The 24,398-nt window shown below is 50.8% G+C and overlaps 1 protein-coding gene across 9 annotated transcripts in view; it reads right to left on the reverse strand.

Moving 5' to 3' along the window:
• The window catches only part of agap1 (ArfGAP with GTPase domain, ankyrin repeat and PH domain 1), a 117,432-nt gene that overhangs the window by 18,121 nt on the left and 74,913 nt on the right, over positions 1-24,398 (reverse strand). For 4 of the 9 annotated variants that reach the window (XM_076723278.1, XM_076723277.1, XM_076723273.1 and 1 more), the window contains 8 exons: positions 22,515-22,619; positions 17,913-18,081; positions 16,028-16,192; positions 14,068-14,229; positions 7,443-7,520; positions 2,112-2,266; positions 778-868; positions 1-220 (listed from right to left, as the gene is read on the reverse strand). The exon at positions 1-220 is cut by the window's left edge and continues 3 nt beyond it. In XM_076723278.1, coding sequence (XP_076579393.1) covers positions 1-220; positions 778-868; positions 2,112-2,266; positions 7,443-7,520; positions 14,068-14,229; positions 16,028-16,192; positions 17,913-18,081; positions 22,515-22,619 — 1,145 coding nt within the window. The remainder of the gene's footprint in view (positions 221-777; positions 869-2,111; positions 2,267-7,442; positions 7,521-14,067; positions 14,230-16,027; positions 16,193-17,912; positions 18,082-22,514; positions 22,620-24,398) is intronic. The other 5 variants (XM_076723280.1, XM_076723279.1, XM_076723276.1 and 2 more) reach the window with 2 other exon arrangements.

Consider the following 24,398-nt stretch of genomic DNA (forward strand, 5'->3'; position numbering starts at 1 on the left):
CTGGCGTCCGGTCCGGGTTTGAGGCGGCCCTGGGTGTTGGCCTCCCACACGCTGTTGGCGAGCTCGTTGCCGATGGCCGACATGACCTTGATGAGCTCCAGCGGCCACTCGTCCAGGTCCAGAGACCGGACCCTGGACAGGTGGGTGCCCAGGTTCCTGTGGATGCCCGAGCACTCGATGCAGATCAGGGCCCCGAGGTTCAGACTGGCCCAGTCCGGGTCTGGACGAGCAGAGAAGATCATGTTTCACTTATCGTCTGTTAGCTTTGACGGACTTCATGCACACGTGTTCACCGGACCAAACCTGTCAAACTCTCTGCTGTCTGATGAAGGTCAAGCTAAGAATTCTGGGTAAATATCAACTCTTTTCAAATAAGAACGAAAAAAATTAATTTGTGTAAATTCTGTTGGACTTTAAAGACAGAACAGAAATAAACCATGAAGTCAGACTATAAAGTACAAATACAATAAACAGCCTGTCCTGGCTGGCTAGCGTGTTAGCTGTTAGCATAGCATGAAGCTCTTTATCATTATATGAAGATGTGCAGACGATCTTCGCTGCACGAACCTCTGGACCAAGAGATTGAAAGAGCTGAACTGTCTCATCCACCTCCTCCACACCACCTCCTCCACCTCCTCCACCCCTCCACCACCACCTCCTCCTCCACCTCCTCCACCTCCTCCACACCACCTCCTCCACCCCTCCACCACCTCCTCCACCCCTCCACCCCTCCACCTCCTCCTCCACCTCCTCCACCCCGACACGTCTGGTACTCACTCTGCGCTTCACAGTCGGCACAGCGACCGTTTCCTCGAATACTCCTGATGGTCTGCAGAGCCATGGCCTCCGTCTGGCTGGTCAGACGAGACTGAGAGAAGAAGACAAACAGGACTCAGAAGAGTGAAGGAGCGCGGACAGAGAAGACAAACCAGCGTGTGGACGACGTCCTGTGACTGAGGGGTCAGAGGTCAAGTGGACCGCTGTGAGACCAGAAATGAGGAGGCTGAACTGAAGCTAACATGGACTCAGACTAAAGAGCTAATCCTCACATTTGACAAGCTAAAAATGTGCTGTTTGTCTTTGACGACAGTAACCTGAAGACCTTTGAGTTTTGATAAGATAAGATAAGATAAGATAAGATAAGATAAGATAAGATAAGATAAGACAATCATCTTAAAACTCGTCTTCAAGGCTCGAGACACTGATGACAGCTGTGATTTTGGTCGTTCTGCCTCTAAAATGTCTTCAGCAGATTCCTTGAAATCTAATTTGTTTGAGCTGGAACTGAACTTTCAACCAGCGCGCACACTCACAGACACACACACACACACACACACACACACACACACACACACACACACACACACAGGTGTGTGCAGACGTGAGTTGAGCCAACGTCGCTGCTGTTTCAGGCTAAACTCGGGGAATGGAGGAATAACACAGTAAGCAAATGGAACGGGGGGGGGGGGGGGGCAATGAAAGGCTGAGAGCCTGAGGCGTAAACACAGCGGGCCTCGACCGAGCGCCGGGCTGCCTGCTGCATGTGCAGGTGGAAAATGGCAGCGCTGAGGCTGAAGCTGAGCCGCAGTAATTACCACTGTAATTATGTGTGTGTGTGTGTGTGTGTGTGTGTGTGTGAGTGAGTGTGTTTCGACCATATCTGATAACTGCAGTGATGAACCACTTCAAACACTCATCTGACCTAAGTTCACTTTCCAGAGAACAGACCTGTCTGTCTGTCTGTCTGTCTGTCTGTTTGTTTGTTTGTTTCACTGTCTGTCTGTTTGTTTGTTTGTTTCACTGTCTGTCTGTTTGTTTGTTTGTTTGTTTATTTGTTTGTCTGTCTGTCTGTCTGTTTGTTTCACTGTCTGTCTGTTTGTTTGTTTGTTTGTTTCACTGTCTGTTTGTTTGTCTGTCTGTCTGTTTGTTTGTCTGTCTGTCTGTTTGTCTGTCTGTTTGTTTGTTTGTTTCACTGTCTGTCTGTTTGTTTGTTTGTTTGTCTGTCTGTTTGTTTCACTGTCTGTCTGTCTGTCTGTCTGTCTGTCTGTTTGTTTGGTTCTTGTGGTTCCTCTCTGTATTGACTCCTCCAGGTGCTGCTCGGTGCCGCTCACCTTGTTCTTGCTGCTCTCACAGGACTGCAGGCTGGCCAGGATCTGGCTCTCGATGACCTGGACCCAGGCGTCTCGCTCCTCGTACGAAGTGGCCTCAAAGTGCCACGTCTGGCCCGTCAGCGACACGATGGTGAACTCAAAGTTCTCCTCTTGTTCTGTTGGACAGAAAACAGAGATCAGAGCAGGAACAGACGCAGACCAATCAGAAGACATTTCACCTCGGCCGTTCGGTTGACGCTCTGATCCAGAGGAAGGCTCAGAGCCACAGAACCACAGACCTGAGCTTCTCAACATGTTGGGACCCTCGTGTCCTCACAGCGTTAAACTGCCTTCAGACAATCGATTTCAAATCGCACTGCTGCTTTACGAAACTCTGAACGGTTTATTTCTGATCTTCTGTTACGTTATGAAGCGTCCGGCTGGTCTGGTTCAGGTCTGCTTCCTGTCCCCAGAGTCAAAACCAGCGCTGGACAAGCAGCATTCAGGTTTTTGACTCACTTCATCGGACTCGTCGTCATCGATTCCTCAAAGTGTCCATCAGCGGACGAAAAGTGTCTTTTCATTGACAGAGACCTCTCCTGACTGAAGGACACCTGTTGTCCTCGACCCACCACTGGTGACCTACGTGACCCTGCACCCTGAAGCCAGGATGTCACCCAAATTACGGGCCCCGTGTCCCCCCTCCCCTCCCCCTGGGGCCCCCAGCCGTCCTGTCCTCTCCTCTGCTGCCATGTCAGTGGGGGAGGTCAGTCATTACAATCAGGACCTGCTGGAGGGGGGACACATGGATCTATTACCCAGAACCCCCCCGAGGTTAATGGGACAATCAGGAGTCAATTAGATCGAGTGAGTGTGTGTGTGTGTGTGTGTGTGTGTGTGTGTGTGTGTGTGTGTTTGTATACAAAGAGATTCAGAGTCCTGGACTTCCTGAAAGCAGCTGTAGAAGGTTGCATGTTCTCACATTAAAGGTTCAGTTCACTCAAAAAACAACATTAAACAAACCTACGACTCAAACTCCTGACGAATTCTAATCAATAAATATTGATAAACAGCTGATCTTCATCAATCATTGTTCAGTCCAGCATCGTTTGCTCTCGGCTGGTTTAAAACAAACAGCAGAACTCTAAACTGGAGGTCCACCAACAAGCTTCAGGGGCTCTGAAGTGCATCTGACAGTCACTGTGACGTCTTTGGAGACATGGAACCAGCAGCTCTGTTAGCTGATGCTGCCGTCAGGTGAGGCTGAAAGCTCAGAGGAGATGGTAAGGGGACCTTTGAGTTGAGATCATTTGGTCAGGAATTAACTTCAATTTTCAGGTAAAAGACTGAAGTTTAGCTGCGCTGCTCGTCTCAAGTTCTCACAGGACTGACGGATGTTAGCGTTTGGGCACGACTCGGCCACATTTGGAAACCGTTAGCGACCAAAGGAAGGATGGGAAGTGGAGGTGAAGCGGGGGCACGGCTGAGAGCCGGTATCATCGCCACACCAGATCAGACAACAGCCAGCTTCTGTTTGCAATTAGCCCCAGTGAGGAGGGAAGAGATGGGGGAGGCGGGGGGACACGGGGTAATGGCTTTATCAAAGGATGGCCTCCGACTCGGCTGATGATTCCCAGGATTCCTCAGGTTCTGCTGGTGAGACCCTCAACAAGAGCACACGAGGAGGTTTTATCCCTGAAACACGCTCCACGAACGGAAAAGGAAACGCAGCATCAGTTATTCGCCGCATACGGCCAGAGCGGCGCCGGGCGACGGCAGATCTCAGCGCGGAGGTCGGTAATCATTCATGACACTTTCAGGCGAGCGTTTCTGGAAGCAGCAGTTTCATGACGTGTGCCGGGAGTGAAGCAGTGAAACGATGAGAGGTTTAATCAGTCGGAGAGCGGTCACGGCCGGCCCGCGAGGGAACGACCATTTGCTCTTCCTCAACTCCAGTCATTTGGCTAATTGGGAGCGTCTCAGAGCACCGGCGCTGAAGTTCCCCTCTGGCTTCGCTCTGGATAATCAATGGCCTTGTCCGAGGAGAGGAAGGACGGAAGGAAAGGATGGAAGGGAGCGCCCCGAGGCCAAACCAAAGCCTTCCACTTCCAGGATAAAGAGATTGAAAACACCTTTGCTGACCAAAGTTTCCTTTGCTGAAGACGACGCCGGATCGTTTTCATCTCTGAGGCGCTTCAGGCCACGACGGGCTGAGTCTGATGAGCTGATGTTAATTAAAACTACTGTTTACAGGGACTGCTTCACGGCTCAAGGTTAAACCTGACTTTTGTTTTACATTGGCGGCTGAACGCCGTGTCCACTTCAACCCTGAACACTCTGACGGAAAAGATCTGATGACGACCAACAATCTTTGTTCGGCAATGAAAACAAAAACGACAACAAAAGGATCTAAAATGAAACATGTGGGTCTAATTTCAGACCCGAGACAACAGCTGAATGTAAATAATGACCGAGAGGGACCGAAAACCAGCTTTTCTCTGCTTCCAGATGAACCACACAGCGTGACCTGCTGCCTGAAATGACGTGCCACTCTAACCTCTTCTTCTTCTGCACCTCCTGCTGCTCGTCCAGTCAGGTTTCTGTTGGTTATCTCGTGCGCCTTGTTTTCCCGCCTCCACGCTGGGATTCAACACATGCCACCAATCAAAACTCTGAGTTTAAATGAAGGCAAACTGTACGTGATGCAGCGAGTGAATGATCATTTTCAGAGTGTATTTTGAGGCTCCTGGGTCTACACGACAGCCCACCCATCAAGCGCCGGCTGAGCCCTGCAGGGTCAAGAGCAAGAATCCCATCATAATTAAATTCCCATGATTCTCTGTTTTCAGGGGGAGGGAGTTTGGCTGCTTGACAATTATGGAAACCAACAATCCAGAAAGGCCCTGCCTCTCCGCAGCGTAAATTAAACGCTGGATTTAAATGCTGCACGCTGACCCAGCTCACCACGGCAGCTAATGAATAAAATGAGGGGGGCATCAGGCTGTGCAGCTGGAGAACCACCCCCCCAACCCAGTTTTCAGCCGAAAACCCCCAGCTGAGCCTGTGCTGCACTCAGCAGCTCCTGTCTGCACAGGAAAGCAAACCCACATTAAAACCGAAGGTGCCCCAGTCAGAATAATCGACTGTCGAAGCTCTCAGTCGACACGCTGCTTCGTCGTCGGCTAACTGCTCCTCTGTGGTTGCAGCGCTGTGCAGCGCGGAGCGCTAAAGCACAACCAAACATGGCTGCTTGTCTCAAAGCTCAGAGCGGAGACGGACTGTTTGAACGACCGCTTCCTGTTGTGTTGAATTAGCAGAGAAGGGAAGAGAAGGAAAGACTCCCGCCGCGTCGTCAGTGAGGTCAAACAGGATGTCCAGCGCAGACAAGCCTGCTCCAGTGTCTTCGCTTCTAAGAGCCAATCAAGGACTCTGCTATTTCACCTACCCACAGGTTGGTCCCGCCCACATTAGTTAACCCTTTACAGGGTGTTTCTGAGCCCTTGTTGGAGAGAAATGATCATCGTTACGAGGTGACGGTTAATCGTCTACTTGACCACAGAAAGGCTGCAGCTGCGAATGGTCACGTACGTCAGTATTTTGCGTCACGTAGTCAGAATGGGGTCGTACTCAGGAACCTCCAGAGGATCAACATCCAAACTCTGACAAACCCACAGGACGCCTCCATCAGCTGAGCATTTGGCAGCCAAAGAAAAGCTAAAGATTCATCGTCTTTAAACAGGTGAAGTTTTAAGTCTGTTGACGCTGTGAGTCGCTGAATATCTGCGCTTCCTGCTCCACCTGCCCGGCCTCACAGGACTAAACTCACGCATGAGATGACGAACACAAACACCACAGACGGCGAGTCAGCCGCGCCGTATTGGTAATTACCGCCACCGCTCTCGGCTACTGTGGGCGACATTCACACAGAGAGAGGTGGCGCCGAGGCAATTTGTGAACTCTGACACGGGTAACCTTTAGCAGCAGAAACAGAACAAACCAAATATACAGCATTTACAGGACGTGGGGGGGGGCATGCATACGAGCCTATCATCCGGGGTGTGAGGTGTCGAATGGGTGTGTGTGTGTGTGTGTGTGTGTGTGTGTGTGTGTGTGTGTGTGTGACAAGCAGGACGGTAGGTGCAATGAGAGGGGAGGCGTGAGGGAGACAAAAGGGGGCCTCGGGAACACAAATTAAAAGCCTTAAATGTCACCGCACACAGTATTGCTTTGCGACACAGGTCATTACTCCCCATATTATTCGCAGCCTTTTACAACATTAATAACCTGGAAAATATTGCAGCCGATTGTTCCGAAGTCTCTCTGAAAAAGAAGGATGTGGGTCTGTTCTCGGGTGCAGGAGAAGAAGCCGTGACGTCGGGCGGATTCAGGACTGATTGGAGATGATTTAACCTGTTCGGAGGCTCGATCGTGCAGACAGACGGAGACACAAACAGGACACACCTGCACCAAAAGCTGGTGGAGTTCGGCTTTCAGTTTTCAAGAAGCAACAGAAGATACATCAGAGCTCATGTATCGATCACACGTGAACAACATCCCACACTCACTGGACAGGTAACACCACCTGACAACGCATGCTTCCGGGTGCATCTTCCCGGCAGGCAGGGTGCGCTTGTTTGGTCGTATCCTCACGGGTGAGGAGGGCGGGGCAGAAGGATGCAAGGGGGGACAGACGCCATGACAGACAGGTCAGGTGACTCAGGCAGGAAGACTGTCCACCACAGTGTGTCGGCCGCCTGCGAAGCACCGATTTGAGGATTTGCATGTCAAGAACAAATCTAGGCTACGAAAACGTGTTTTCAGATACAACTGTCTCAGCTGAGAGTACGGAAGCTTCTCCAGACGCCTCTGATTCTGGAAGCAAAAGCTAATTTTTGTCGTGTGATCTGCATTTCATCAGAGGTTCAAACCTTTCTGACTTTTCACCTGCCAAAATAAAAGCACGTCTAACGTGATTTCTTGTTGTATGTGTGAATAAGTTCAGACCAGCTCAACTTTACATGACCTTTCTCCAGGCCTGATGAGGTCAAGAGGGGTTAGAGGAAAGTCTGGGAACTTAAAAATGACTTCCTTCTTGATAATCTCCGAATCACCTCAGGACCCTCGTGGAGGGTCTTCATCTTCGACGTCTAACTGACTCCTTCACAGCAGACGTAGCCCAGTTTAAACCTGCATCGAGGCCTGTTTTGACACTGCGAATCACCAAATCACTGCTTGCCGGGTGAGGCACGTTTCTCCAGGACGGGGTGCTCCATCCCTGCAGTGGTCGGGGTCAGGGTGGGGTCGGTGGGGGTCCACCTGTCTGTCACAGGTCCACCACAGCAGTGTTTTTACCTTCTGAGTTGTGCAGACTGTTGGTGTAAATGCTGCGAAGGCTACCAACACGATTAAGTTTCCACGCTTTACGTTTGGCTGCGTCCCCCGACGGCAGGAAGAGACAAGAGACGGAACGACAGAAGAAAGACAAAACAGAGAAGGAGGGACAGAGTGGAGGGATGAGACCACACGTACAAGAGAAAACAGAGAAGAAGAAACAGAGGAGGGAAGAGAGAGACAGGAGTCAAAAACGGCAGCGTTGAGGAGGATTGGTCCATAAGAGAGGGGGCGGGGCTTGGTGTGGGAGGGGCCAATGAGCACGATGAAGGGATGAAAGTAAGTTTGCAACATAACAAACCAGAAGAGCAAGAAAACAAACGTGTCGAACCTTCGTCACAAACTCATTGATCTCAAATCAAAACATTCAGATCCAACAAACCCTGAATGAGCAAATCACAGGAAACAGCAACGTCAGAGATTCTCAAATAAAAGCAGGTATTCAAAGCAGGGGTGTCTCAAATAACAGCCCAGCGTGAACACACAGAGTGTTAAGACGTCAACGGTGACTTCCTGCAAAAGTTTCACATTAAAAGGCGACTGGCAAAGACTATTTGTCTCTGAGTTTCTGCAATGCTTTTAATGTGAAACACCAGAGCTGGAAGTACTGAGCAAACTGACGCTGATAAAAAAAACTGCTAATGAGAAGCGACTGGACTGATGAGCTGATCGACCGATTAGGAAATAAGATTAAATCACTGTTCGCGATCAGTTGGCTGTGATGGACCGTCTTTGGGTTTTGGACGGTCGGTTGAAGCGTTGGACATTGAATCCCTCCGATCCAAACATGCAGCGGGTCTAAAACGAGTGCAGAATAAATCAGCTAAACTTCACATTAACAGATGTTTTCATCATGATTTTAAGGCTCCGCTGCAGCTTTGATTCCTTTAAGGCGGCTGAGCTGCGAGCTCTGTGACCTCTGACCCCTGCTCCTTTTAATGCTGCGAATCAAAGAGCAAAGCCTGGGTAATATTTACTCCCCCGGGGCTACTGTGAGCATTTGCAGGGGATGAAATACAGTCGTGGCTGAGCGAGAGGAGACGCCGACACTTGAAATGTTACTCTGCTTGTTCCCCTCGTCGCCCCTCCTTCTTCCAGGGGAGGCGAGGCGAGTGACAAGCGAGGCTTCGTCCATTTTAAAATGAGCCAAACACGCCGAGGCCGCTCGCCGCTGTGGGGGCTGCTGGAGCGCATTATCGTCTAAAATGAATGTGAGCTGCTTTAAAAATGTCACAGGTTGGATCTCAGAGAGCGCGAGGAAGGAAAAGAGCAGCGCTGAGGCTTGAAGCTCGCAGACGGCAGAGCGTCACAATGTTCTGGAGAGCGAAGAAGAATCTTATCATCTGTATCTGAGTGGACACATCTGACAAACGCTCGCTTTTATTTTGAAAGGAGCAGGAAGGAAGAGAGGCGGTAAAACTTTAATACGTGCAGGAAATGTAATGTTTTCCTGTGACGTAAAACCTGCCGATCATTACCAAATACTTGTTTCCTGAAACGTGTGGATAAGGAAGTCTAGAACCCAAACACGACACCACAGCTCTGACTAAATGGCTGTATTTTCTATTGGCAGCTCTGGGCTTCCATAGTTTCACTGATCTGTTCATAGTTTCTTAAATGTTTCACACAAACTAAAACAAAGATGCTGAACAGCTGAAACTATTAAAGACGTTGAAGCAGGAGGTCCAGCAGCTGACTTCAGGTGTCTGCTGGACCACCTGGACTCTGCTCCACAGAGCCCCCTTTGTTTCCCACCTGTTTGACCCCCGCTGACCCAAATTGACCCGTGATGGCGAGCGGAGGCCATCATCCTGATTAATGATGACTTTAAGGAATCTACGCTACAATGAGGCACTCAGAGGTGGCGAGCTGCAGGTGCATGTGCAGCCAATCGACAAACAGACTGACGACCGACACACACACACACACATGCACACACACACACACACACACACACACACACACACACGCACACACACACACACGCACACGCACACACACACACACACACACACCTGTCATGACGAGTTTCTTGGTCGAGGAATCAAAGCAAACACTGAAACACTCTTCAACCAGGAATGTGTGCAGCGATCCTGCTGTTACCTGTGAGGGCCGGCTTCAAATACCTAGGCTGTGTGTGTGTGTGCGTGTGTGTGTGCGTGTGTGCATGTGTGTGCGTGTGCGTGTGTGTGTGCGTGTGTGTGTGTGTGTGTGTGTGTGTGTGTGTGTGTGTGTGTGCAGGTATTTTGCAGGTCAACTTTCAAAGCTCCAGGATGAAGGCAGGGCATCAAACAGCAGCTAGTTAACGAGAACTGAGGCTGCTGAGCAGGCTGTGATCAGCAGGGTTCACCTGACACAGGTGTGTGTGTGTGAGTGTGTGTGTGTGTGTGTGTGTGTGTGTGTGTGTGTGTGTGTGTGTTCATAAAGCACAGGGATAAAAAGTAGTGCAATTAATAATTTCTTTTTGTTAGTATTGACAAATCTCTTGATTATATGTCAGAGTAAATGTCGCGTTCTGTTTGACCAAAAGTCCAAAACAGGAAAAGATTCATTTTAGAATCATAAAAAAACTGAACAAAGGTCAATCAATCATCAATGTTGGCTGATCGATCAATCAGCTCATCGTCAACATATTCTATCGAGCATCAACACAACCTTAAGGAGATTCTTCACTTTGTCTGAACAACAGTGAGACGGATACAAGAAACCAAGCTGAAACACAGAGAGACCGAGACTTCAGACCAAACCCAGGGCCAGGGCCAGGGCCGGGGCCAGGGCCAGGACCAGGGCCGGGGCCAGGGCCGGGGCCAGGGCCAGGGCCAGGGCCAGGGCCAGGGCCGGGACCAGGACCAGGGCCGGGACCAGGACCAGGGCCAGGACCGGGACCGGGACCAGGACCAGGACCAGGACCAGACGCGAGCCCTGAAGTCGTGAGCGCGGCTGCAGAGCAAAGACGAGCAGCTCGCCGAGGTCATGCAGAATTATCTTCCTCATCGTTCGCTCAGTCAGCAGCCGAGAAAACATCAAGAGACGGCGATGAAGAGGAGGAGAAAGACGATCCCGCCGCTGAAGCGCGGGCTGCGTGTGCGTGTGCGCGTCGGTGTGGTCCTACCTGGGGGAGCTCGGCCGCAGAGGGCGGTTCCCCCTCATGAATTACCCCGAGCCTCGCTCTGACACCAGATACTTCACCTGCCCGCCCGGCGTGACAGGCGGCGAGCCGGCGGCCGGCGAGCGCGCTCGGTGCTTAATGGCTAAATTGGGAAGACTGTTACTAATCGCTTACTGAATAATGAAAGTGACACAGCTGATAAAAGATTTCAATACGGTGGATTATTTATAATATTTCACTTAAGCCTCTCCGGCTGACTAATGGGGGCGAGTCGAGGAGCTCAGGAAGAGTGTTTAGAATAAAATGGTCAGAGGGAGGAAGAGGAGTAACTACCCTCGGTCCTGATGGAGGGATGACGGAGAAAGAGAAGGAGGAGGAAAACACAGGGAGAGAGAGGGGGGAGGCGACGGCGAAGAGACAAAGAAGATGAGAAGAGAAAAAAGAAGAGCAGAGGATGGAAATGAAGAAAGATAAAAAGAGAAGGCAATAAAAGGAGGAAGAAATGGAAAGAATGGCTGGAGGAGGAGAGTGGAGGGAGCAGAGGAGAGGGATGGAAAAAAGGAGAAAAATTTGGAAGAAAACAGATGATGGGAGAAGGAGGTGAATGAAGGGAGGAAGAAAATGGAGGTGGAGGGAGGTGAAACAAGAGGAAGGAAACAGACAGACATGAAGAGGAGAAAGGAAGGAAAAGAGGAATGGAAGGAAATAAAAAAGGCAGGAAATGAAAGATGAGAGAGAGAGGAGACAAGGAGAGGAGAAAAAATGAGGATAAAAAAATAAATAAATAAAGACACGGAGGGAGGAGGAAGGAGAGGAAGAAAGAAGACAAGGAGACAAGGAAAGGAAATGAGAAGAATGAAAGAAGGAAGGAATGCAAAGAGGAAAGAAAATGGAGGACAGGAAAAAGAAGGAGAGAGAGGAAAGAAACTAAAAGCAGCGAGGTGAAGGAGGCGAGGAGGAGAGAGAAAAGCAAACAAAGGAAAGCGAAGGAGAGGAAAGGAAACGAGAGGAGAGGAGGAGGAGACATGAAAGCAGATGAAGCGTCGATCCGTCACTCAGGCAGCCACTTGCCTTGTCAGCTGCTTGATGCGTCCGTGATGGAGAGACGACCATTACACATCTGCCGCCGCCGCCACATCTGTTCAGCCTGCCGCAGTGTGTGTGTGTGTGTGTGTGTGTGTGTGTGTGTGTGTGTGTGTTAATCAGTGTGTGTTTGTCATAATGAAACAAAGACAGCGAATCCAAACCACAGAGCTGTGACTGGGCCCAAAACCAAAACCTGAACCTGGTCTGGACACATCTCCTCCAGACTGTTAGAGCCAGACCAGACCTGAGACCAACGCAAGACCCGAGACCAAGCCAAGACCCGAGGCCGACCAAAGACCCGAGACCGACCAAAGACCTGAGGCCGACCACAGACCTGAGACCGACCAAAGACCTGAGGCCGACCACAGACCTGAGGCCGACCAAAGACCTGAGGCCGACCACAGACCTGAGGCCGACCACAGACCTGAGACCGACCAAAGACCTGAGGCAGACCAAAGACCTGAGGCCGACCACAGACCTGAGGCCGACCAAAGACCTGAGGCCGACCACAGACCTGAGGCCGACCAAAGACCTGAGGCCGACCAAAGACCTGAGGCCGACCACAGACCTGAGGCCGACCAAAGACCTGAGACCGACCAAAGACCTGAGGCCGACCACAGACCTGAGGCCGACCAAAGACCTGAGGCCGACCACAGACCTGAGGCCGACCACAGACCTGAGACCGACCAAAGACCTGAGGCCAACCACAGACCTGAGGCCGACCACAGACCTGAGACCGACCAAAGACCTGAGGCCGACCAAAGACCTGAGGCCGACCACAGACCTGAGGCCGACCACAGACCTGAGACCGACCACAGACCTGAGGCCGACCACAGACCTGAGGTTATATATTTAGACTTTCTTCCCTCCGTTACTGACCGTCGGCTCGCGGCTCATTCCAACCTGTGTTTATGTTTACTGTTACAGGGCGACCTCTAGTGGCTGCAGGAGCAAAGCAGGAAGTCAGGTGACGTACAAAGAGTGAGAAGGCCTTTACATGGAGGAAGGTGGACTGGACGGATGAGTCAAACAAACTCGGACTTCGACCACGGAAACGGACGATGTTCCGTGAGAAACTGAAAATCAACTCATTTTAACGTACGTAACACAACGCACCGACTTTAACTCCTGATCTCGTCCTAAACTGAACCAGGTAGTTTTGGTGCCTGAACCCGTGAAGCTGCGGCCGTGAGGACGAGGGTCCGGGTTCTTGTGACGGATGTGGTTTTGTGGTAACGATGCATCACTGTCTGTCCTTCAACAATACATCTACAATAAGAAACAATCCAATAAGACACAGGTGGACCTATGAGTCCGGCAGGTCCGGGACATCACAAAGGTCGGAGGTTCGATCCCTGCGGAAGGCACCGAACCACCAACCAGCAGAATGACGCTTGTACCTTTGGTTGTTTCTGAGCTTATCTCACCTTTAAAGAAGCATTTTGAAGATGACTTGATGTGTGAAGGACTAAATAAACCATCGACCGGCAGCTGTCTGAGAACTGGACGTATTTTTGTGGTAAAACCCAAAAAGTTTGGATCAAATTTTCATTTTTTCTTTGAACACCTTTAGTCGAAGCAGTTTTCTGCCTCCACGTCCATCTTCTCCGCTTCTATTGAGGGACATGGACATCCTGTCTGCGCCCATCATGACTCCAAAGGTCCTAAATCTAGACGGACACACCTGAAGAGGACTTCAGACTGAGCTCACGGGTTCTTCAGTCCCCTCGCACTTCACCAAACCACACGGATCACGGCGCCGACCGCGAGGCCGAGGTTATGTTACAAACTGATTGACGGTCACAGAGAGACAGAGACGAAGACGATCCAAAAGGATGAAGAGATGAAGGGCTGAAGGAATGAGAGGATGAAGAGATCCGTCCCTCACAGCGGAGGTCGGGAGTCTCAGACGATCACATGACTGCGTTTCCCAACCCTGGTCCCTAAAGGACAGCAGTCCAATGTGGAGGTGACCCTTCAGCATCTGTCTGAAGTAAATATACACATATATACACAAACTACTTTGAGGTATTTAACTATATATATAACTTTAGAAGTAAGTATATATCGTTAGAAGTATTTGGAAGTATACATAAATGTTATTATGTATTACAGGTAACCTTCAAAGTACAGTATGTACAGATGTTTGGATAGACTTGGAAATATGTCAGTCTGTAGATCTTTGGTAGTATATATGTGTATTTGGCCAGATTTGGAAGTATATAAGTACATACTGTAGATATTTAGAGGAATCTGAAGGTATATCAGATACCTGGAAGTATCTGAAGATACTGCACGTGACCTCTGTGACAGACTTGTTTCTGGGGGTGGATTTAGCTGTCGGACCCGGGCGGGGAAAGTGTGAGGCGAGGGGAGGGGAGATGGCGTTACCTTCCGCAGTACCAGAGAGGCCGTCGGCTTTGAAGTTGCTGGTGCTCTTCTTCCTCCGGTGCTTCTTGCGGTTAGCGTGCGGCGATGGCGGCGGCTCCATCTTGGGACTGGTGGTGCTGGAGATGCTGGGACTGGAGCAGACCGAGTCTCCCAGGCCCGTATCTGCAAAGTCAAACACACAAGGAAGTAAATCTCCACACCTGATTAGATCTGATGACACCTTTGTTTTATCGTGAAACAGCTGGAAGAATTTCATCAGACAGGAAACGCTTTGACTGGACGGATGTTCTCCAGGTTCTGCCTTTGACTGGACTGAAGTTCTCCAGGTTCTGCTCTCAATGTTCTCAGATCTGGACCCAGGTCCAGTTCGGGCTCTACAGCTACAGTCACTTCCTGTTGTGGTGCAGACTCGTGTTCCAGGTCGTCTTCTCTTGTTGATGTTGTTTAATAAACGACCTTCATCGGGCAGATGGACGAGGATGACGACTGTTCCCACAAACACAGAGAACCACGACAACGAGGAGGATGTCAGAGGATGGAGCATCAGATCCAGATCCAGGATGAGGACTGCTGGGGCTCTGCAGACCCGGGCCGGGCGGGCGGGCGGGCGAGCGAGGCCATCAGCAGAGGCAGTGGAGCCTCTCTCTCTCTCTCTGGCCTCCACTCTTCACGGCGGCCGCTGACAGCTGTGACTAGCGGCGGAATAAAATAACATTCAGCTTCCATCAATATCACGGCGCGGCGGCGACACTGACATGGGCGCGGTGCGTGTGTGGAGATGGAAACACATGTGCACAAAACACACACGTGTACACACGAGCGCTCGCCGGCCGCCGCGCCGCCCGAGCGGCAGACAGCCCCAAGGACGACCATAACTTATTTTACAATCGTTTAGTCTCAGCTCAAGTGGAAAATGTGACAACTTATCTCTGCTGACAAGATGCCATCCCCGAGAGTGCAATTAACCGCCGTGGATTAACGGCCCTCCCATCTGCACGCCGCGCTCCATCCACGTCACCCCACCCCCGCCCACACCTCCACCCTGAGCCTCCAGACTTCCTCCTCCCGCCGCCCGGCTGTCCCTCCGTCCCTCTCTCTCGTCCTCGCTGTCGTCTCCGGTGGGTTTTCCCTCCGCTCCGAAGCTCGTCCACAGTTTGGACTCCAGCTGCTGCGACCGCAGGAGTCACAACCTCACTTCCTGTTTGCTGTCAGGTGAGACGCTTTTCAGTTTGTTCAACTTTCAGGAAACTAAAGTTTAAATGATTAAACCCTGAAAACCTCCAATTTCCCAAATTGCTTTAATAACATAAGTCACATTTTTCTGGTCGTCATGAGGAGCTGAAGGAGTCGACAGAGCTGATGAAACCTGGAAGCTGTAACTGAACTGACTTTAATAAACTCTGTGTGTGTGTGTGTGCGTGAGTGTGCGTGTGTGTGTGTGTGTGTGTGTTTGTGTGTGTGTGTGTGTGTGTGTGTGTGGCCCCTGGGAGTCCACTGAAAGCATTTCACAGCTTTAAACACTATCTGAAGAAGGCTGGAGGGCACAACACTGACGACAGAGCTGTCAGTCAAGCTTACTGTCATGGCAACACACACACACACACACACACGACCTGACAGCTGTCAGTCTTTGCATCCTGCTCTGTGTGTGTGTGTGTGTGTGTGTGTGTGTGTGTGTGTGTGTCTTGGATAAGGTAAAAACGGCACACACACACAGTTAAGGCTCAATGGATCAATGGGAGACAAATGATGGGCCCCCTCGTGGAGCTGCACGGTGGGACCCTCTGTGGTGGAGCTGCACGTGTGGACCTGGTCTACAGGAAGCAGCTGCATCATGACATCATCAGTGATTCTGAGGACTTCATGTTTTGATCCTAGCCGTCAAACTTTCACATTTCCGAAGGTTTTCTGCCCGCCGTCGATCGGAACCATCGGCCTGGCTTTCTGCTCGCTGTCTTACCTGTGCTGACTCCGGAGTTGGCGATGACGGTGGCGTCGGTCCACTGGTCGGCGCTGGAGACGGAGTAGGAGCGCTGGTGCATCCCCTCCAGGCCGCGGCTGTTGAAGGACACCAGGCTGACGCCGCTCGCCATCTGAGACACCGACGAGCTGCTGGTCACCGAACCTGAGAGAGGAAGGACGGTTTAACACTGAGAGCAGGAGGGACGGCGTGATGAAGCGTCCCGTCGCAACATCAACGTCTGCCTGCAGTTAGCTGAGCAGCTGAAACGCCCCCCCCCCCCCCCATATCAATATCAACGGCCCACAGACATGACGAGCGTCCGATCACTCTGCTGTCACTGATCAATAAACAGCAGCTTCACACGCGTCACGCTGCTGAAGAACCACTGAAGCTTCTCACGTAAAAATACGAAGAACTAAAACAAACTGAAGCGACACGAGCTAAAAGACGACAGAAGAAGTTTGAAGGAGCTGAAAGTACTCAGAGTGTAAAAGTACCTTCATTCATTCATTAAACGTTTCAGTTAACTTCCTGTCCACACAGGAAGTGTGAATGTGTCACATGGTCAAGATGGCGTCCAGCTGAGGGACGGACAGATCGGACCTCCTGCACAGCTCTGGGGTCAGCTGTCATGTGACCTGTCGCAGTGTGTTTTTGATGACGCCGCCTTGCCCTCCGTTCAAAGAGGAGAACCTGCAGCGAGCACAGAGGTGTTTGGTTTGTCCGCTCTGGGCTCCTGTAGAAACATGGCGGACTCCACAGAGAAGGAGCGTGAACACTCATTCTGAGCTCACGGCAACACGACGCCTCTCACTTCCAGGTGATTCTGCGCGAATGAAAAGTGAAAGATTCTGTTTCTAGCTAACGAGCTAACGCTAAGAAAGCCGACCGGCACAACAGGAAGTGGAGCAAACCATTCCTGGAAATGAACCTGAAGGAGGAGCAGCTGCTGTCATCTCGGCCGACTGGAAGAACCGATGTGTTTCCTGTTTCTGCGGCGCAGGCGTCCAATCACAGTCGGCCGTGTCACACACACACACACACACACACACGGAAACATGAGGCGAGCATAAAAGGCAGCGTCCTACAAGCTGGCTGCTTAAATCAAACCCTTGAGTTGGTAAGAGGCAGCGCGGCCCAGCAGCCGGGTGAATCATCTGCCTCCTCCTCCTCCTCCTCCTCCTCCTCCTCCTCCTCCTCCTCCTCCTCCTCCCTCGCTCTCTCATTACAGCTCATTTCTTGGAGCTGGCTGAGTGGAGCCAGAGCTCTGATTGCATTAATATTCATGACAATAATTAGTACATGGAGTACGGCTCACTGAATATTCATGCTATTAGCTCGGGCCTCCAGGATCCCTGTGTGTGTGTGTGTGTGTGTGTGTGTTTGATTTAGCCGCCTCATAAGAGCTGCTTTCATGTGTGTGCGTGCGACACGGAGGAGCGCTCGTTTCTCTCCACCTTTTGTTTTACGGCGTCTTCGTTCAGGTGGAGAGAAGCGAGGCTGAGCTCCTGTTCTTTATCTTCTTTATCTCAACTCCTCTTTGAATGCTCAACCTTTATTGACTCGACGAGGACAAAACGCGCTCGTGTTTATTATCAGAGCGGCGATTAGCGGCACGATTAAAAAATAAACGCGCTGGTGTTGGTCTAATTGCTGGTTGTTCCTCAACACGTTCGGCTCCTCTGAAACGTGGTGTCACACACACTCAACATCAAACCTTTTCAGATGATCTATGACTGATTGATTAGTCTGATTTTACAGAATCCATAACGAAGTGCAGCGTGATGCATCGCAGCCTTAACAATCCTGCAGGACTTCATCTAAACGCAGAAATCAGATGTTTTGGTTTTAACGTGGTCAGAATGAAAGGTGCTCCTCTCACCTGGAGTCTGTCCCAGCTGCAGGCTGCTCATGTCCTTCGTCAGGCCGTTGGTTTTGGGGCTCGGCACGGCGGCGCAGGTGGACACGGCCCGCGGCGGCCTCTTCCCGGGCACCTTCACCGTGGTCCTCAGCAGGTCGATCTCCTTGCCGTGGACGTTCTGCATGTAGTCCTGAGAGAGGAGGGGGACAGGCTGAGGTTCACTGAAGCCCCAGACTGAAAACAAGACGGCGGCTAAAAACGAGTGAAAATAACACAGAGTCTGGTTGGACTGGGAGACAGCAGAAACACCACAGCGTCCATTCAAACCTTCAACTTCCTGTTTCATCATTTAAAGTGAGAACGAGACTCTCTGACTTCACAGTCTGAAGATTACAGGAAATGAAAACGCAGGAAGTAAAAGCAGCCACTGACCAATCAGAGGGCAGCCTGCATGATGACACACGTTTCTGAGCAGAGTTTGGAAAAGTGGCTTCTATTCATTTAAAGCGTCAGTGTTTAAATTAAAGGAACAGAAGAAGAACGCCGCAGACTGAACGCCATCACGGCGACGGTGTCTCTCTGCGGTGGGAGGGGCTTACTCTGGACAATGACGCAGCCAAGTCTCTGAACTGGACAATGGAAACAAAGACACACTGATCCCTCAAAGCAGCGATGAAGTGGCGGACCACACCGACTCTGATTGGCTCCGCCCGTTCACTGACACTCCCGAAACAAGACCACCCGCCGCCCGCCGCCACAGACGCCCCCCGACGACGAGGTCTCCTCCGGTCTGAAGGAGGCGGATCAGAGGCGTGAATGAAGGGACAAGTGGGAGTGTTAATGATGGACGAGAGGCGCTCGTTAAATCCACCCCCCCTTCCCTCTGAGCGGGGTGGAGTGTCAGCAGTGACCCGAGAGGCGCAGGGCATTGTGGGAGGTCGGCCTCCTCTTCAACATGAAGGAGACGGGGAGAAACAAAGCTCACACAACCCGCTGGGACGGATCAAAACCACCGCATGACACAGAGCGCCACAGCAACGCTATCTTTGTGAGGACCGGCACCTTCAGACGGGAAGACGAGGACATTTGGACATTTTTATAAAGCGTGGACATTTTAATTACGTGAGGACATTTCTAGAAAGCGAGGACCTTTAAGGGGACATTTCTGGAAAAAAAGCTGCTCTCATCCTCCAGAAGTCTCCTAAGGGAGGGACATGTTTGGTAGCTGAGGACGTTCGGGACGTTCTTAAATAATGAGGACATCTTTTCAGCGCTCAGATTCCCGTTCGAGACATGAATTCACTTTGTGATCTGCAGGAAATCAACGGTGTCCTTCCTGCATCCCTGCACGACATAGACAGCCAATCACCAGCATTATCAGGTCATGGTACAAGCGTGCTGCGTGCTGATTGGCTCACTGCTGCTGATCACATGTACGTCTCAAGTACTGAACTTTTGACTGACAGACGTTTTTTCACGCTCAAGATAACTGAAGCATTTCAGTTAAAATACTAATAATAAAGGCAGCGATGTGTACAGGTGTGTTTCAGTCACACCTGTACACACCTGTACACACCTGTATCCACGTCTGAACTCTTGGACACGATTTGTTCGAGTTACAACTTAAAACCTCAGACAGTCGCTGAGAAAACGTCCTCGCTTCCCAGCTCTCAGCTCTAATTGGTCCTCACAAAGAGCTCACTCTTACAACACACACACACACACACACACACAGACACACACACACACACACACTCTCAGTGTTTCCCGCCTCCCTCTGGCAGCTCGGCTGACAAAAGGCCAATTCAAATCCAAGTGCTCTCGACGGCGTCTTAACAAGCCACCGGAGAGCCCTCGAGCCAGGGGCCCGCTGGGTAAACGTGCACACACTCACACACACACACACACACACACACACGCACACACGCACACACGCGCACACACACACACACACACACACACACACACACACACACACACACACACACACACACACCCCTCCGACAGATTGACCGAGGTAATTGAGTCTCCATTTGCATCGAGGAGCTTTCATCATCAGCCCGATCGTCCACACCATGCAGCGACGTCCAGGACGGGTGTGTGTATCGACCAAACACACACACAGCAGGTGGTGTGTGTGTGTGTGTGTGTGCGTGTGTGTGTGTGTGTGTGAAAATATATCTGCATTTGTCAGTTTATGAGTGCTGGAGAAACGAAGTGTGTTAATGGCTGTTTGAGTGAGTTTAAGAGTGTGTGCATGATTCCTAAATGTGTGTGTGTGTGTGTGTGTGTGTGTGTGTGTGTGTGTGTGTGTCGTCAGTGTGAAAAATGCACCTTGAACAGAGAGCTGAATACTGCTGACACCGAGGGAAACATGAATCCATAAAGAGCGAGCTCGTCCAAAAACACGATCGATAGATAAAAAGACGGCGGCAGATAAAGGAGGAGAAGAAGAAGAGGAGGACGAAGAGGAGGAAGAAGAGGCTCCGCGGACAGGAGACATTAAGAAGGAAGCCATGAAGGTGACAGAGGTGTAAAAATGGATGAAAAGACACAGTGAGGGTGTTTCCACTTCACAGGGAGGCTGAACGCAAAGAGGAAGTCAAAACACAAACAACACAAACAAACAAAAAAATCTGAGTTTGGGTTTGTGCCCTGATAAACCATCAGCGGCCAGTTTATTAGGAACAGCGAGCCTAAACTGATGTTGATTTAACTGACCCTTCACTGCTCACGTTTGGTGTTTCAGCTGATGAAGATGACGAGCTGCAGCCGACAGAGCTCAGCCTGTCAGCCGCTAACCTGGACTGTCGGTTTGGACAGTAAAAGAACTGCTGAAGCTGACTGAAGGTGTCACCTGAAGCAGGTAAACGTGTCGCCGCTCTGCACAGAACTCCCTTTAAAAAACAGCCGTTTTAACGACAACTCTCCCTCGGAGTCTGAGAGCAGATTAATCACTCCCTCGCCTTTTTTTGGCCTCATCTTCTTCACTTTGGACGAGAATTTTCTTGCCAATTAGGTGGCATCTATTGCCATCCACTTAATTAGCGGCATTAATGTGATTTCTTTGCACATAGTCGAGCAATTAGCGCCGCTGATTGAGTTTCATTCGATTAGCCTCCGCAAACACGCTAATTGACGCCTGAGCTGCAGATGCAACGCGCTCAGGAAAACCTGGCTTTTTGGTGCTGGAGGGGGTTTGTGAGTGTGTGTGTGTGTGTGTTTATACATGAGTGTGTGTGTTGATGTGTTAAGTGATGAGTTTTAACACTAATTTACTGCTTCAGCTGCTCTAATCGCTGATGGACGTGTGCAGCTTGGTGAAGTGTCTCTCAGGCATGAGCGGCTCCACAGGGAATCGAACCGACGACCTCCGGCTGCAGGAGCGCCTTGCTCAAACCCACGAGGATGCTGGGAGTTAAACGTCCAACCCAGCCGTCACGTTATCACTGTTGATCACAGCGTTTTCATGTCTCTGCTCGTCGACCAGCTGATCAGCTGAACAACAGAACGATGACTGGAAATTATTTTGATCAACGAGAACCATCTGAACCTTTTCTCTTCAGTAAGAACATCAAATATTTGCTGGTTGTGTGAGATTTTCTGCTTTTCTTTGTCTTATTTTTCACATTTTCAGGTATTTTTCACACTTTTTTAACATTTCCGGGACAAAACAAGTGATTGATTAATGTAGAAAATAATCAATATGTGAAGTTTGAGCCCTGAATGTTTCCATCATTTGTCTCTTCACAGGTCCAACATTTTGGATAAAAAGCAGAAAACAGCAGCTAATGTTTAGCATTTCCTCAAAAGGATTAATTGGTTGTGATGATATTAGCTAATTAATTTCCTGTTAATTGATTAATTGACTGATTGTTTCAGCTCTTATTTGTCTGACCTCCAAAAGGAGTTTTGACAGCCTGATATTGAGCAGAAGGTTGTTGATGAAACGATCTTCTGGCTTCGGTATTTGACATCATTTGACTCACACTGGATGAAAACAATGTGAATTATCATCTGTTTTTCCCTCCAGATTAAACACTTCATTGGAAAAACATTATTGATTAATTAAATTTAATGAAAAACCTGCGTTCATTGACAGAAAACACGGAGGAAACTTGTCGACAGCGACGCCGCGAGAATCGACAGAGAAATCCAGCAGCAGGAGAGTGTGTGTGTGTGTGTGTGTGTGTGTGTGTGTGTGTGTGTGTGAGATAATAAAGCCGCGTCGGGGCAGGATATTGTGCCAACAGGGCAGAGAGCCGGGGCAATTAGCAGAGACATTACAGCTGATATTCACATCATCAACGCCGACGTGGGCAAACAGATGACGAGTCCTAATTAATACACAAGCCATCAACACTGTGTGTGTGCGTGTGTGTGTGTGTGTGTGTGTGTGTGTGTGTGGCCAAGCAATTTCTGGCATCACCCACACACACACCCACACGCACACACACACTCACACACACACACACAGGAGAGAGATGAAGAGCAGCAGATAGATGGAGGTCAGTGCAGGCTGGCAGAGCGCTGGAGTCTAATAAGCAATCAGAGAGGGTTAGTAATGAGTGTGTGTGTGTGTGTGTGTGTGTGTGTGTGTGTGCGCGTGTGTGCGTGACTCACATGCAGGCTCGGGTGGTAGGTGAGCAGTCCGTTGTCACACAGCGTCACGTACTTCTTCTTCCACTCCTTGTTGAGGGATTTTCCGCTCCTCTTCAGCAGCATGCCCTGCAGAGAGGAAACAGCGGCTGTGAGCGTCAGACGTCCACGAACGCAACCACACAACGAGACGACCACACAACCACACAGCCACACAAGACGACCACACAACCACACAGCCACACAGCCACACAGCCACACAACCACACAGCCACACAACCACACAGCCACACAACCACACAACCACACAGCCACACAACCACACAACCACACAACCACACAGCCACACAGCCACACAACCACACAGCCACACAACCACACAACCACACAACCACACAGCCACACAACCACACAGCCACACAAGACGACCACACAGCCACACAACCACACAACCACACAGCCACACAAGACGACCACACAACCACACAACCACACAGCCACACAAGACGACCACACAGCCACACAGCCACACAGCCAGACGACCGCCCGACACACAACACCACATCTGCTCCGCGACAAAGCCGAGACCCCGTAAACTGCCCCCCGCTTCATGGCCAAAAGTGTGTGGACGGCAGACGGCTGAGCGTGCGTTAGCGACGCCGCGCTGCATTCAGGTGCTGCTCTTTTTTTGGTCCAGATGTTGAACCTGCTGCAGGGATTTGATCCCATTCAGACACCCGAGCACCGACGCTGTCCGTCAGCACGGACCTGGATCAAACTTCAGGCCTCGCACATGCTGCTCGAATTGTTTTGACGCAGTTTAAAGTTTTGGTTTTTGCAGCAGGTTTAAACACAAAAGCAACGTCAGACAGGAAGGAGCCTCGGGCTGGAGGCGCCGAGCTGTCTGACATATTCAGATTCCCTGAACCACGAAGAACAGAAGCACCCGGCAGTGACGGGAGAGGGGCGTCCACACACTTTTGGCCATGTATTGTACAACTTAAACACCCTGTTTGTGCGTTTTCACAGCGACGTCTCGATTCCTGGACGCCGCTCTTTGTGCACGCTGGAGCTAAACGACATTCAGATGCTTTGGAGCGAAGATAACGAGCTCAGAGCCGGAGGACGGATTAAATCAGACTCCGTCTCTCCACGAGACAACATCTGAACATCAGAAATCTGCAGCCGAGCCGAGAGGAGAGGAAAGATGGAGGGAAATCGGCGGTTATTTAATTGTCTGACTCTCTCTCTCCTACGCACATCAGCCGCGGCTGGCTGACCGTTTAGGCCGAGCGACCGCCGCCCGCCCGCCCGCCCACACTTCATTTGAGTCGGATTCATTAGGTTCGAGAGCGAGAGAGAGCACGAAGGTCAAAGAGAAGGCGAGAGAGAGGAGAGATCAAAAAGAGGAGAGAAGGGGAGAGAAGGGGAGAGGGGGAGGCGGCGGCAGGGGATAAAACTGTCCGCTGATTAGCAATTACAGCCGAGCTGCCACGCGTGTCACTTCGCTGGACTCGTACAACATTAACACTCCGACAGAGGATATTAATAGAGTCCAGCCGTGAAGGGAGGAAGGGGGAGCGAGAGGCAGCGGGGGGGCGAGGGGGTGAGACGGACAGGTCGGCTGATGGACAGAAGCCTGCTCCCCGCCGCCCCGGCCGCTCAGCTTTCATTAAGGCGGTCGGTGGCGGCGGGCCCGGGGTCGCCCTCGCCGCCGGTGACGGCACATTGGCTGTAATTGGCGGTGACATAACGGCAGGAAGGAAGGCCTCAGAGTGACAGAGGGGGAGCAGGCGGAGGCGGCGGCGAGCTGCGAAACAAATAAGACAAAATCAAGCCTAAAATATCTTCAGAGAGCAGATCATCCCATAATAATCAAGGCCTCCTCTGTCTTCTTCTGCAGTCATA

Source organism: Chaetodon auriga, chromosome 23 (assembly GCF_051107435.1).
Source record: "Chaetodon auriga isolate fChaAug3 chromosome 23, fChaAug3.hap1, whole genome shotgun sequence".
Classification (NCBI taxonomy): domain Eukaryota; kingdom Metazoa; phylum Chordata; class Actinopteri; order Chaetodontiformes; family Chaetodontidae; genus Chaetodon; species Chaetodon auriga.